The following is a 12,760-nucleotide window of genomic DNA, read 5'->3' as shown; positions in this document are numbered from 1 at the left end:
AAAATGTCAATTTACAATCTTGTCCTTACTTCAAATACAACCACACAAGAAAAAGATTGGTTTTTTAAAAAAATTGATAATTTTAAGAATCAGATTGTGGAAGATGAGAGTTTAGAGACCAAAATTAGCGGGAGAATCTTCAGTTGTTTTCACTTCCCGATCATGTCTTTCGCTGTCTCGGTTCAGTCACATTTCTCAACCGTACCCTTGAAACGAACCCAATTCAAGAACCCTTCTCCTCGTACTTTATTATCAAGCTCGTGTTTTGAATCGAGGTCTGTTTCATCTTACCTCCGTTTAAAGGAACGAACTTGCTTAGTTTCCAAGCCGGGTTTAGTCTCCAGATACAGACAAAAACTCCAGGTGAGGATGAAGTTTGCGATTTTTAATTTCTTTCTAAAATTTTCAAAAAGTTTGATTTTTTTTTGGTTTATGGTTAAGGCCGGAATTGGGGCGGGAGGAGAGTTCGCCGACAGTGGAGAAGTAGCTGATTCGGTTGCCTCTGATGAACCAGAGTCATTTTCTTGGTCTTCTGTGATACTCCCGTGCGTATTGTGATCTGTACTTGTTGTTTCAATTTAGGATATTAACTGTGTTAAAAATGTGTTATTTGGTTAGATTGACAATTACATTGCACTGATTGTAACAGTGATTTGCTTGAATCTTAGGTTTATATTCCCGGCTTTGGGTGGACTTTTGTTCGGGTATGACATTGGGGCCACATCCGGTGCTACTCTCTCACTTCAGGTTACCTCAATTCTCTCTACTTTTATCTTTAGGCATATTAGCTTCCTAACTTAACATCATGTGCTGTCTCATGTGGTATTGAACAGTCACCTGCGCTTAGTGGAACTACATGGTTTAACTTCTCGCCTGTTCAGCTAGGACTTGTGGTATGTTTATTTGGTGATGATTTGTTTGTATTTAAGCCACAGATCTAGCAGGAAATTATAGTTTTTTTTCTGCATTTTATTGTGTAGGTGAGTGGATCCTTATATGGAGCCCTTCTTGGTTCAATTTCTGTCTATGGCGTTGCTGATTTCCTTGGTAAGTCTTGGTTCTGTTTCTTGCTTACTTCTCATTCTTTTGAACTGGTTGCAAGTATCTCATTCTGGTTTTTCTTCATTTTTATGAAGGAAGAAGGCGAGAACTTATTATAGCTGCTGTTCTCTATCTCCTCGGGTCTCTGATTACTGGCTGTGCTCCTGATCTTAATGTTCTCTTAGTTGGAAGGCTTCTCTATGGCTTCGGTATTGGTTTGGTGAGTTCTGGAAACCCTGAAATTCTTATGGTCATTTCTTTGTCACTTTTGTTGTTGATTGTTGTTTAGTGTTTAATTTAATTGGTTTTGCTTGATAGGCTATGCATGGGGCTCCCCTCTATATTGCTGAGACATGTCCATCTCAAATCCGTGGAACTCTTATATCTCTGAAGGAACTCTTCATCGTGTTGGGAATTCTGGTAAATGTCGACCTCTTCCCTGTATGATTTCTATGTATTCATTTACTGAGTAATCAATCTTTGTTTCCTTCTTATGCAGTTGGGTTTTTCTGTTGGAAGCTTCCAAATTGATGTAGTTGGAGGGTGGCGATACATGTATGGATTTGGTACCCCTGTTGCTTTGCTGATGGGACTAGGCATGTGGAGTCTCCCTGCATCTCCTCGCTGGTTGCTTCTTAGAGCTGTCCAAGGTAAAGGACCTTTACAAGAATACAAAGAGAAGGCCATGCTTGCCTTCAGCAAATTACGTGGCAGACCTCCTGGTGATAAAATATCGGAGAAGTTAGTAGATGATGCCTATTTAGCTGTGAAAACGGCCTATGAAGATGAGAAATCTGGGGGAAACTTCCTTGAAGTGTTCCAAGGGCCTAATTTAAAAGCTTTGACAATTGGTGGAGGTTTAGTCCTTTTCCAGCAGGTGACTCTTCTTTGCTTTTTGCATTTGGATGAATGTGAGAGCATCCTTTTTAACATAATTTATACTTTGCTTCGTCGTGACAGATTACTGGACAGCCAAGTGTTCTTTATTATGCCGGTTCGATTCTTCAGGTATGCTTGTCTCTTAACCTTGAAATGAATGAGATTTACCTACTAATTTCTAACGCCTCAGTTTGATATTTAAAGAGATTTTATTTTTCTTTATCTATTTAAAGACTGCTGGATTCTCTGCTGCTACTGATGCAACTCGAGTCTCTGTTATTATTGGTGTATTCAAGGTGCTCATTTCTTTTTCTTTCTTCATGGTTTGGCTCTGTATATATCTTATTAGTTAACATGCTTCCAGTTATTCAATACTGACATTTTCAATTAATAACACTCTACCAGTTACTGATGACATGGGTAGCTGTTGCGAAAGTTGATGATCTCGGCAGACGACCCTTACTGATTGGAGGTGTCAGCGGCATTGTATGAAAACTCTTTGTGCCTCGAGTTTCTGGAAGTTTTATATCTATATGTTCTGTTATCTTGCCTTTCTGATTATCTTGCTATCTTCCAAATTCCAGGCGCTGTCCTTATTTTTACTGTCAGCATACTACAAGTTTCTTGGAGGCTTTCCCCTTGTCGCTGTTGGTGCACTGCTTCTCTATGTTGGTTGTTACCAGGTTTGTACTCTAGCTCGTTGTTATCTGTGGCTACAAAGTTTTGTCTAGCATATTTGAGAAAACTGAAAACTAGGCTATACTAAAGTCTCAGCAATATTTACTAAAAAGTATTACTTTCTTGCGAACCAGATCTCATTTGGACCCATCAGCTGGCTAATGGTGTCAGAGATTTTTCCGCTTCGCACAAGAGGGAGAGGGATTAGTCTTGCAGTTCTTACAAACTTTGGCTCCAATGCTCTTGTGACCTTTGCGTTTTCACCCTTGAAGGTATCTTTTTTCTGTTACCGCTGGTTCAAAAATTCTATAGAAGTTATTAAGTAACTCTCATCATCACTTGCATTCTTTGCAGGAATTTCTTGGAGCCGAGAATCTATTCCTTCTCTTTGGAGGGATAGCACTGGTATCATTGTTGTTTGTAATACTAGTAGTTCCAGAGACCAAGGGTCTCAGCTTGGAAGAAATTGAATCCAAAATCTTGAAGTAAAATGTATGTTTGTTATTGTTAGTTCTGGTGATATATATGTATATGGATCTAGCTTTACTCTTTGTAACATAATATGTTTCATACTCTATGGGAAATAGAAAGCTTTTTCATGCTTATTTCGAGCAGTATTTGGATATTTTTGGGTTGGGATGGAAACGAAAGACACCGGGAGGTAAAGAACTACTGTTTTCCCAAGCTTAACTCGGTATTTTCTTCTTTCTCTTCTGCGTGATGATTTGTTTTCCTTTGATGCATCAATGTTCATGAGCTGGACTACGAATAGGAATGAATGGTTGATAGTTGGCAACATCAGCAATAGGGATAGCATACCTTCTGCTCTTCGACTTATGTAAGTAAACTGCCATTGAGTCATCTCTTGCAATTTTTGTTTTCCTGGTTTCTTTCCTTTTGATGAGTTATATGCGCATAAGTATCTAGGTTGGGGATCCTTTCAGCCCAGTGAGCTTGGACCCAAGTGGTGTCTTGGGTTCAAACCTGGGCTTCGGTCATATTGCTGTTCGAATTTTGACATAAAAAGTAGCTATACTGGGGCAGCAAACATGGCAGTATGCTTACACAGTTTGGAACAACAACGTATCATAGATAGAATCATTCACATTTAAAAGACACATTGTTGCAACAAAAGTTACTTTCACACAATCATTTCACTTAAGACATAGCGTTCTTATAAGTTTAAGCTTGGAGCCGGTTTCAGCGACCGCCAAATAGGATTGTAACATCTTCAAACGAGAAATTAGCTGATGAGGAGGTGGCTGTCATCTGTGTTATCGTTTCACTGCTAATATTGGGCATACCAAATCCTGCTGTATCAAATGATATGCTTGGAATAGCGACATTTCCTTCCAGATATTGTATTATATGTCTCATACTGGGTCTATTTTCTGGGCTACTCTGTGCACAGAGCATGCCTAGATTTAACAGCAGCTTGGCCTCCTCAGCTTTGAAGTCTAATAGTTTACTGTCAACAACATCCATCAATGTATCTCTTTTCCCACAAGTGGCAACCCACTTAAGTAAGATCATTTCCGCAGGTGGTCTATCAGGGTCCACTGGCCTTCTCCCGCAAACCACCTCAAGGATGAAAGATCCAAAAGCATACACATCTGTTTTTGTAGTGGCCACTCCCATTGCAGTAAGCTCTGGTGCCATGTAACCAATGGTTCCTACAACACGTGTGGCTTCAAGATTCTCGCCACGGTCATGGAATCTTGCAAGGCCGAAATCTCCCAACCTTCCATTTAGATCCGCATCTAAAAGAATGTTGCTAGCTTTTATATCTCGATGAAGTACAACTTGTTCCCATTCTTCATGAAGATACAAAAGTGCAGAGGCTACTCCTTTGATTATATTCAATCTCTGAGACCAAGTTAGGTCTTTCAGCTTGTTTTTATTGAACAAGTAATCATCAAGGCTTCCGTTTGGCATGTAGTCATATACCAAAAGCAACTCACCTTTCCTTCTGCAGTAACCAAGAAGCTGCACCAAGTTCTTGTGCCTCAATCTTCCCATACTAGCAATCTCTGCGACATACTGTTTCATCCCTTGTTCTGCATCATGGTAGACTCTCTTAACCGCGATTTGTGTACCAGTAGGAAGCTCTCCTTTATAGACTTTTCCAAAACCCCCTGCTCCAAGTAGCCGATTCTCCCTGAAACCTTTGGTTGCTTTGTATAGGTTCCTAAAGGAGTACCTTTGAGGACTAAATTCTTTTTCCCATTGTTCAAGCACCTCTGCGTACTTCTTTTTCTTGTAATAATACACAAGTCCTCCCAGAATTATTAGAAAAAGGACTGTTGGTATTGTAGCGCCTAGTATCCATGGTAATGAGTTCTTAGCCCCTGAATGTGGTGACAAAATTGGTGGCGGAGAAGGTGGCGGTGGAGAGGATGGTGGTGGAGAGGGCGGTGGGGATGGTGGATTCGAAAGCTGTGAAATGTCAAGGCTTTCCGCTTTGCCGCCTTTCTTGAAGCTCCATCCAAGAATATACTGGTCACTTTTGACTGAGCCTGTAGAACCGGAGAAACCTACGAACATAGTCTCATTGAAAATATCTGAAAGGTTGATGGATCTTGACAAGAGAGGCACACTTGGTTTGATAGAACTTGAAAAGAGAGGAGAAACATGCGTTTTAGGCACTGGAGCTAACGTTACATTTAGTAGTTGCTCTATTCCATCATAATCTATCCAGATCAGAATACGTTCTCCACTACCAAGCAGCAGGCTTTTGTTCTGTCTCTCTGTATCATCAAAGTAGCTAGCATTGGCAGTGTCGACCGAGACTATGCTGTTAATATCAATCCCAACATGGTTATTGTTTTTGTCATCTGCTTCAGGGCTTTTGTTAGTGTCAAGTTCTACAGCCAGGATATGGTTCTCAGTTTTGTTATCATTTAGTCTATTGAAAATCCCTAAGTATGAAGTTGCAGCACCACTAGACCCGAGGTCCATGAAAGGAGACACCACAAAAGCCATACCTTGACCATAGGGAGGGGGGATTTGCAGTGGAAAGATTGCAAAGACAAATTCTGTTGAAAAGGAAAATGAACTGGAAGACGACGTTGTGAACTTCATGGGAACTTTGTGGAACGCGTGACCGGTGCTCGTGTCTGTATTATTTGTTAGATGCAATGGACCCTCGTCTGTATTTGCCATTCCATCACAATGCAGGTCTGCTTTCCTGAAGTCATAGTGCAGAAATTGATCCCCTTCTTGAGCTAACACCAAAGTCATAACATGGATACAAATTATTATCCAGAAACCCGTTGATCTAAAAACTCGAGCCATCTGGAAGAATGATCTTCCCTTCAACCTTAGCTTGTAAATCTCAGATTCTTCTGCACCTTTTCTTTTCCATGAGGATTGTACTTTCTGTGACTGCAGAAAACCCTGAGCTGACCTTTTTACATGGATGACACTATCAAAGAAAACTTAAGAAAAGTTCTCTACTTTTGAATTGGTAATAGATGCCCTGTCATCATGTTTCTTACAGTTATATGGATTACTTACTTGGTCGTTGTATACTCAAAGACAACTTTTGTGTACAATGCTCTGTGCTTTTATTATTCTGCACCATTGCTTTTTACTGTCTAGCTAATGGATTTTACACGAGACTGTAAGTATTTGATTTGTTTTGACCTTCAATGATGTGTACCATGTTTGTGAAAAGATGCAGTAATCAAACCTGCACCTACTTAAAAACTAAAATTAACTTTCATGTATTGATATTATATGACAGTGTGGTTAAATGAGGTTAGTCAGAGTCATATGTTTTCAGTTTGGTACGTGCACATATCTCTTATTCTCCGCATTGGAATATATAGTGGTTTGAACAAGTTATAATAAAACATATTCTAAATCAAGAAATGCTAGTTGCAGGTAGTTTAACTTCTTTGACTTGCTCAATGATGATGGCACTGTTTTAAATTATGTATATCTGTGAGTAAATTATGAATTAGCTTGCTTCTTTTTTCTTCCTTGTATAAGTTGAAGTTTCCTGCAGATTACAGTGGAGCTTCTAGATATGACCAACTCACATTGGATAAGATAGGCACAAAAAGCACAGATTTTCAAAGGAAGCAAGCAGGAGAAATATTTCTACATTCACAAAAATTGAAACGAATGCCACAAGACATGGTTTTGACTTTTGAACATTTATGGATATTTTAATATACTTCATAATGGTTTCTGATCCAATGACTTTTTCTTTCTTAAAGATGAATGCAGGCTGAAATATAATAACCGGAATAAAAAATGTGAAGGGAAAGGACTTGTGGAGTCCAATAGCACTCTTCAATGGATATATCAAGTAAATAGGTTTGAGGAAGGTGGAGCATTCAATTTTTGTGGGCACTAGATGTAGAGCTGTGAACATATTAGCCCAAGCTTGAGTACCTTCTCCATTTCCAAGTTCATCACTAACTCTGTCCTTCTTCTTCATAGCTGTACTCATACAATGTTTATGTGTACTTCCTCTATAATCTCAGAAACTATATGGCCCAAAACGTCATATGGCTCATATCATGTACTTTTCACTTTTACAGTTTGATGCATAATCAATTATCAAAACACAAGAATGGTATATGATTTATTCGTGAAAGGTTCTAAACTAAGCCTAACATTAAATTTACATCCTTCTCACTGGAATTTTAAATTTCGAGAGTTCTTGTGCATGTAAGCATCCAACGATGATATAATATTCTCTCTGATAATTGAATTTTCGAGAACAGACTCGTTGTGCTAGAAACAAACAACACAAGAAACTATTCTAAACAATAAAAAACCTTTAGCTAACCATATCTAAACATAACATTAACTAGTAGCAGTCATCATCTCATAACACACTTGCTAAATATATATATATATATATAACTACAATATATAGAAATCTTCATCAGGGTATCGAAAACAAGTCCTGATCACAGATATTTTCACTGCCCAGCAACTCTTCAATCCAATCTTCATACCGTTCAGTCTCCATGGCTTTAACCTGCTCATCCACCTTCTCTCCTCCGAGTGCCTCTTTTTTCTGCTGCTCCCAGAAAGAAGAAGAAGAAGAAGAAGACTCATCATGCTGATAATGATTAGTAGAAGTGGAAGCTTCTTCGTATGAATCCTTCTCCTTCTTCTTCTTGGCATTCCTTTTCTTGTGAATCTTGCACGGGACGACTAGCTCCTGATCAAGCTTATCTTCCACATGATGATCATTCTCCTTCTCCTTCTTCTTCTCCTCTTTCTTCTTCTCCTTCTTCTTCTCCTTCTCGGACCACTTTTTCTTGTGAATCTTGCAGATGACTCTCCCTTGGAACGTATCGTTATCTTTGGAAGTAGGTAGCCTAAACTCGTCCATAATCCAGCTTTCGTTCCTTGGAACATCAACAGAAACACTACCGACGTCTCCTCTCTTCTGCTTCTTGTTCTTGTTCTTGCTGGCGCTATGATAAGTAAAGTTTTGCTTTACCCCGATGACCTTCCCTGTTTCCTCGTCGATGATATCTTTTTTACCATTCGCATTCCAGTTCCCACGGTCAATGCCATCTCCGATGATCTTCCGCTTGGAGTACTTACCACAACCAATCTTCTCTTTAGAGATCTGAGTCTTTGGAGTGACATAATACCATTCATCTTCCTTGAGAAAAGGATGGTTGATGTGGTCCAACAACCATGGCTCCTTGGCATAAACATCTTTCACCACTATAAAGTCTTCCATGGGCTCATCTCTTAGCATTGGTATAAGATAAGAGTTGATGACTTCTGGCTCCGTGGGATCAAAGTGAAGTCCTTCATCCTCTTCGTAGTAGTCGTTCTCCGTTGTCATTCTATGGTTCTCAAGGTAAGCTGAGGTCAAAGCGATTTTTTTCTTTTGTGATTGTACGTAGAGATATGAGAGATTGTCTTCATATACTGGTTTACGTATCCTACAATTCCAACTATAATTGGGATTATTAGCATAATTATCTCAATATTGTTTTAAAAGTTTTTGTATGTATATATATATATATATATATCTTAATATTGTTTTTAATATTTTGTATGTATATCTTAATATTGTTTTATTAATAATATAAATTGTTATTATTTTTAAAAAATATTAAGATATATACGAAATTCTTCTTGAAAACAAACTATTCAGTTTTAAGATGACGTTAGTTTTAAATCTATTTGCAACTAATTTCTATAAAAATTTATTGATTTGTTTCCATTAAACACTCATGAAACAACAATATTCTTTCTAAACAAATAAAATATTTTTCGTTAGTCTGGTAATTAAATAATTAGTATGTCTTTAAGGAATTGAAATAATTGAATAAACACATGAAAACAACATGCAAGTTTATGAAGCAAATGAAATATGTTTGAGATACTCTCACAACACACATTATCAATATCACTCGATGTAAATTACATTTTTAGCGGGGGAAAACCTGTTACTTCCTTTCCAAGCATCAGTTCATACTACAGTAGTTTTTTACGATTTGAGAAGAGGTCAACATTTTAATAGACGACGCTTGAAATCCTAAAGTTTTATTTTTATGTATTTTTGTCCAATGAAAATATGCGTAATTATATTGGACAATCATAGAACGAAGGCCAATTTTTTTTTTTTGTACTTCTTCTTCTACTTCAACTCTTCAAGTGTCACCTCTCATGGCTTCGACGACTTGCTCATCTTTCTCTGACGATCAACCGGGTTGGTTATCCTCAGTGATGGGTTCTCTTCCGGTGGCAAAACGGAGATTGAGCATTATTGTCGACATATTGTAAAGATATTGTTTTGAAAATAATATTAAGGTTTTTGTTGTGTGATGATAAATTGATTGTAGAGAATTAATGGGAGAGGTTTGAGTACTGCGTCTATATTATATTAGTTAGGATCTTTGTGTTTGCTTCTCCTGAAAATAATTAGTATATATCTGGCAACGTCACTGGAGTTTCCTTATTTGCTTTTTACACTAAAAAGACTAATGGAGTAACCTTTTCAAAATCAGTTATTTAAAACCAAATCTTACCGTTATGGATGCTTCTTAAATTTCCAAAGCGATTTAATTATACAAACATCCGGTTTACTAATTAATTTTGGGCTTTTAGTCATCGGATGACCATAATAATCCCCATATGTTACAGAAATTTCAAAGCCCATGACTTTGCCATTTTCTTATTTTGGTGGGTGGGACTTGGGAGAGAATCCAATTTAGTCAATTTTAACCCTGTCACGCGTTTAACTGATAGTATTACTTAGTTCAGATTTTTTTTCTCGTATATATTCAAAACTGACTTTTGTTATATATAGCTGCAGTATATATTAGAGTAAATTAGGGTGGGAAAGTTTCCCACCATGCATAATTAAAGACTAGAAGGGTTATTTTTTCTTCCTTCAATAGGAAAAATTACTTTACATAATAGTATAGTACTAGAGAGAAATTGACTCATTATTAATCCCACTAAAAGTTACTCACCAGAGCCAAAAACAACAACAAAAGAATCATCTCCTAAATAGATAAAATTTAGGGATTGATCAAAAAGTATATTCATAAGAGAATAGATATGTGTCTCTTTACGTTTTTTTCGCTGATTTGTTTTGAAATCATATATATCTACGAGAAAAACAGGTCCATATATGTATTTCTTTAATAAAGATTGTTTTATTATTTCTGTTTAAGCGTGAGTACTTTAATATTTCACCCAAAACAAAAAGTAAGCGTCTTGAGCTTGACTCTTTAACAAAGTAGTCGTGACGCGGAGTGGCTAAAGACAAGCAAACTATGAACACCGTGCTTACATTAAAATAGTAATTTCTGATTCGTTTATAACTTGTGTAGTTTATTCAGGCATAACAATAATAGAATAAATAATACTATGCCAAATGCTCTTTTCTGTCATAACATTATGAGATACTGATATTTATTGTATTTTGCCGAATGAACTTTCTGCGACAAGCTTAAGTGACCCTTTGGACATTTGAGATATGGTATCTTTTGCTTTTCATTTCGCTTTTTAAAACCCCATCTAACTTTTAATGTTGAGTGGGAGAAAAAACAAAAGTGTAAAGCTATTTACATTTTTAGGGATAAAGAAAAATTGTAGATTACATACATGTATTTAAAAGTTGAAAATATGGTTGAATGTTAGATAACTACTAATACTCGTGCACACACACACGTGACATTCCTTTCTTATAGCTTAAGTTAGTGTTTTACTTTTTCTAATGAATTTTTTGGTAGTTATTTAAAACTACTTTATGTATATGGTTTTTTATATCTGATTATTAATCTCATTTCATTTTGTGTGTAATTAATGTTTTAGTAACATGCATGTAAACGACTCTGTAACATATAATTCATCTCACAAAACCCTAAGTTTTAACAAATGGATTACGTAATTCCTCGTCGGTGGATGGGAAAATAGTAGAGTTGCACACTTGTGACTTGTGATACTTGTTATAGTTATTATTACTAGTTGCTTAACTAAAAGAAGAAAGCGATTCCTCTTTTGTCTTTTGTCTTTTTAATTTTATTTTATTACTCGATCCTACTTTAATACTACTATCTTTTGTTGGTTGCTTTGTTTTGCTTATGATGAATGAATATCCACTAATAATAATAATAAAGGACTCTAATTTCGTCTTTTCTTTGGTGGTGGGTGTCCCAAGGAATGGTGATTTCATCTTATACGGAAAGTAGCTACATTTCAATCTTCCATCATCGATGTCATTATGTCAATAATTAGATTACAAATCATACACAACCAATGAACATATAACCGAGCACTCGAAATATTACTACTTTTAAAAATGAGTACAAAATATGGCTAATGTTAATGTCTATGCAAATATGGCACAGCGAAACCGAAGTATTTGATTTTTAAAACGATTACCACTAACTAAAAAGGCATTATTATTTGTTTTTGTAAGACATACACCAGTTTTCGTAGAGAAAAAAAAAATACTATGTATAGTATAGTGACATAAAACTATAAAAGTCTCCATGTAAATTATGAGACGCCGTACACGTACTTTATTTATAAGAATTATACTACTACTATTCAGCGTTAAAATTGCTAGCAAGGAAGGAGTAATTAACCATAAATATTTCACGTAATGTGGTTAGATACAGTAGATTTTTATACTATTCAAATTAATACTACTACATTACTACTACGTTTACATTGAAAGATAAAACGATCATTATAAGCTTTTTTCTTGGAAACTACAGTCTCGCTGATCTTGAGCTGCGTCAGTGGACCCATAGTAAATAATCTATATGAAAATTCAATCCCACGATCGACCCACCCAACAGAGAGGCCATTTATATTAATCTATACACACACACACACACAAAGAATATCATTTTCTAACCAAACAACATTAGTGGTAAAATGAAAATAGACCACACGAATACATCACGATTGCATTTATTTTGGTGCAGTTCTCGTCTATCAGATTTCTCTAGAACCAGAGAAAAATATACTCTACATTTTTTTTTAATCTTTTTTTTTTTTTTATGTACTCTACATTGTTACAGTTTTGACTTTTGAATCGATCAGAACTATATATGTACATCTTTATAGCTAGTAGCTAGTAGTTAAGTTTTAAGCACATAACTAACGAGTCAATTATACAAGTAATGAATCATTTTGAAATAAAATAAAATAAAATATTCGAGATTTTCAAACTTTTTTTTAAAAAAAAAACTGATGTAAATCGTGTGATTTTAATGATTGTCTTACAATTTGATCTTTTATATTTTTAAAAAGTAGTCATTATATGAATTATGAAAGATAATTTATGTGTTGACATTATTAGATTTTGGGTTAAAAATATTTTTAAAGTTAAATAGTAGTATTAGTAAGAAAGAACACGTAAACATGTGCAATATTTGTTTGGTAGGGACGATCTGACATAAACCAATTCCCGCGCCTTGCTCGATGTACATTAACATTACAATATTTGAGATGATATCTCGGCCGTCTGATTTTACTCCTTTCTTTTTTATTCTCCACCGTCCGATCATCTTCTCTCCCAGTCACAATCTCTCTTTCTCTCTCTCTAGCTTTTTTTAATTATGTGAGAATCGATCACTCCTCTGTTTTTTTGGATCTTCACTTTTTGCTGCTGATTCACTCACTCACTCTCGTAGTCACTTTTTTTTTTTTTTTT

At 36.1% G+C, this 12,760-nt stretch overlaps 3 protein-coding genes across 3 annotated transcripts; 1 reads left to right on the top strand and 2 right to left on the bottom strand.

The window, feature by feature from the left end:
• LOC104736361 (D-xylose-proton symporter-like 3, chloroplastic) lies at window positions 68-3,203 on the top strand. The gene is made up of 14 exons (XM_010456331.2): window positions 68-363; window positions 442-545; window positions 669-747; window positions 834-893; window positions 981-1,047; window positions 1,137-1,261; window positions 1,360-1,461; window positions 1,541-1,918; window positions 2,002-2,049; window positions 2,154-2,216; window positions 2,326-2,406; window positions 2,505-2,603; window positions 2,733-2,870; window positions 2,953-3,203. The coding sequence occupies exons 1-14, from the start codon at window positions 163-165 to the stop codon at window positions 3,085-3,087; spliced, it is 1,680 nt and encodes a 559-aa protein (XP_010454633.1). The 5' UTR covers window positions 68-162; the 3' UTR covers window positions 3,088-3,203.
• Window positions 3,447-6,596, bottom strand: LOC104736353 (putative L-type lectin-domain containing receptor kinase II.2). The gene has a single exon (XM_010456317.2). It carries the CDS (start codon window positions 5,890-5,892, stop codon window positions 3,799-3,801), a length of 2,094 nt encoding a protein of 697 aa, XP_010454619.1. The 5' UTR covers window positions 5,893-6,596; the 3' UTR covers window positions 3,447-3,798.
• LOC104756402 (NAC domain-containing protein 35-like) lies at window positions 7,499-8,422 on the bottom strand. The gene is made up of 2 exons (XM_010478987.2): window positions 7,901-8,422; window positions 7,499-7,780 (listed from the first exon to the last, which is right to left on the bottom strand). Exons 1-2 carry the CDS (start codon window positions 8,420-8,422, stop codon window positions 7,499-7,501), a joined length of 804 nt encoding a protein of 267 aa, XP_010477289.1.

The sequence above is a fragment of the Camelina sativa genome, chromosome 2 (assembly GCF_000633955.1).
Source record: "Camelina sativa cultivar DH55 chromosome 2, Cs, whole genome shotgun sequence".
Classification (NCBI taxonomy): Eukaryota; Viridiplantae; Streptophyta; class Magnoliopsida; order Brassicales; family Brassicaceae; genus Camelina; species Camelina sativa.
Note: the sequence above shows the minus strand (reverse complement) of the source record. Positions and strands in the feature narration are given on the sequence as shown.

Coding starts and splice junctions, on each gene's coding strand:
- LOC104756402 (XM_010478987.2), bottom strand. CDS start 8,422: ATGACAACGGAGAACGACTACTACGAAGAGGATGAAGGACTTCACTTT. Junction 7,781..7,900: donor ACGATACGTTCCAAGGGAGA/GTCATCTGCAAG, acceptor AAGCTTGATCAG/GAGCTAGTCGTCCCGTGCAA.
- LOC104736353 (XM_010456317.2), bottom strand. CDS start 5,892: ATGGCTCGAGTTTTTAGATCAACGGGTTTCTGGATAATAATTTGTATC.
- LOC104736361 (XM_010456331.2), top strand. CDS start 163: ATGTCTTTCGCTGTCTCGGTTCAGTCACATTTCTCAACCGTACCCTTG. Junction 364..441: donor GATACAGACAAAAACTCCAG/GTGAGGATGAAG, acceptor TTTATGGTTAAG/GCCGGAATTGGGGCGGGAGG. Junction 1,919..2,001: donor GTTTAGTCCTTTTCCAGCAG/GTGACTCTTCTT, acceptor TCGTCGTGACAG/ATTACTGGACAGCCAAGTGT.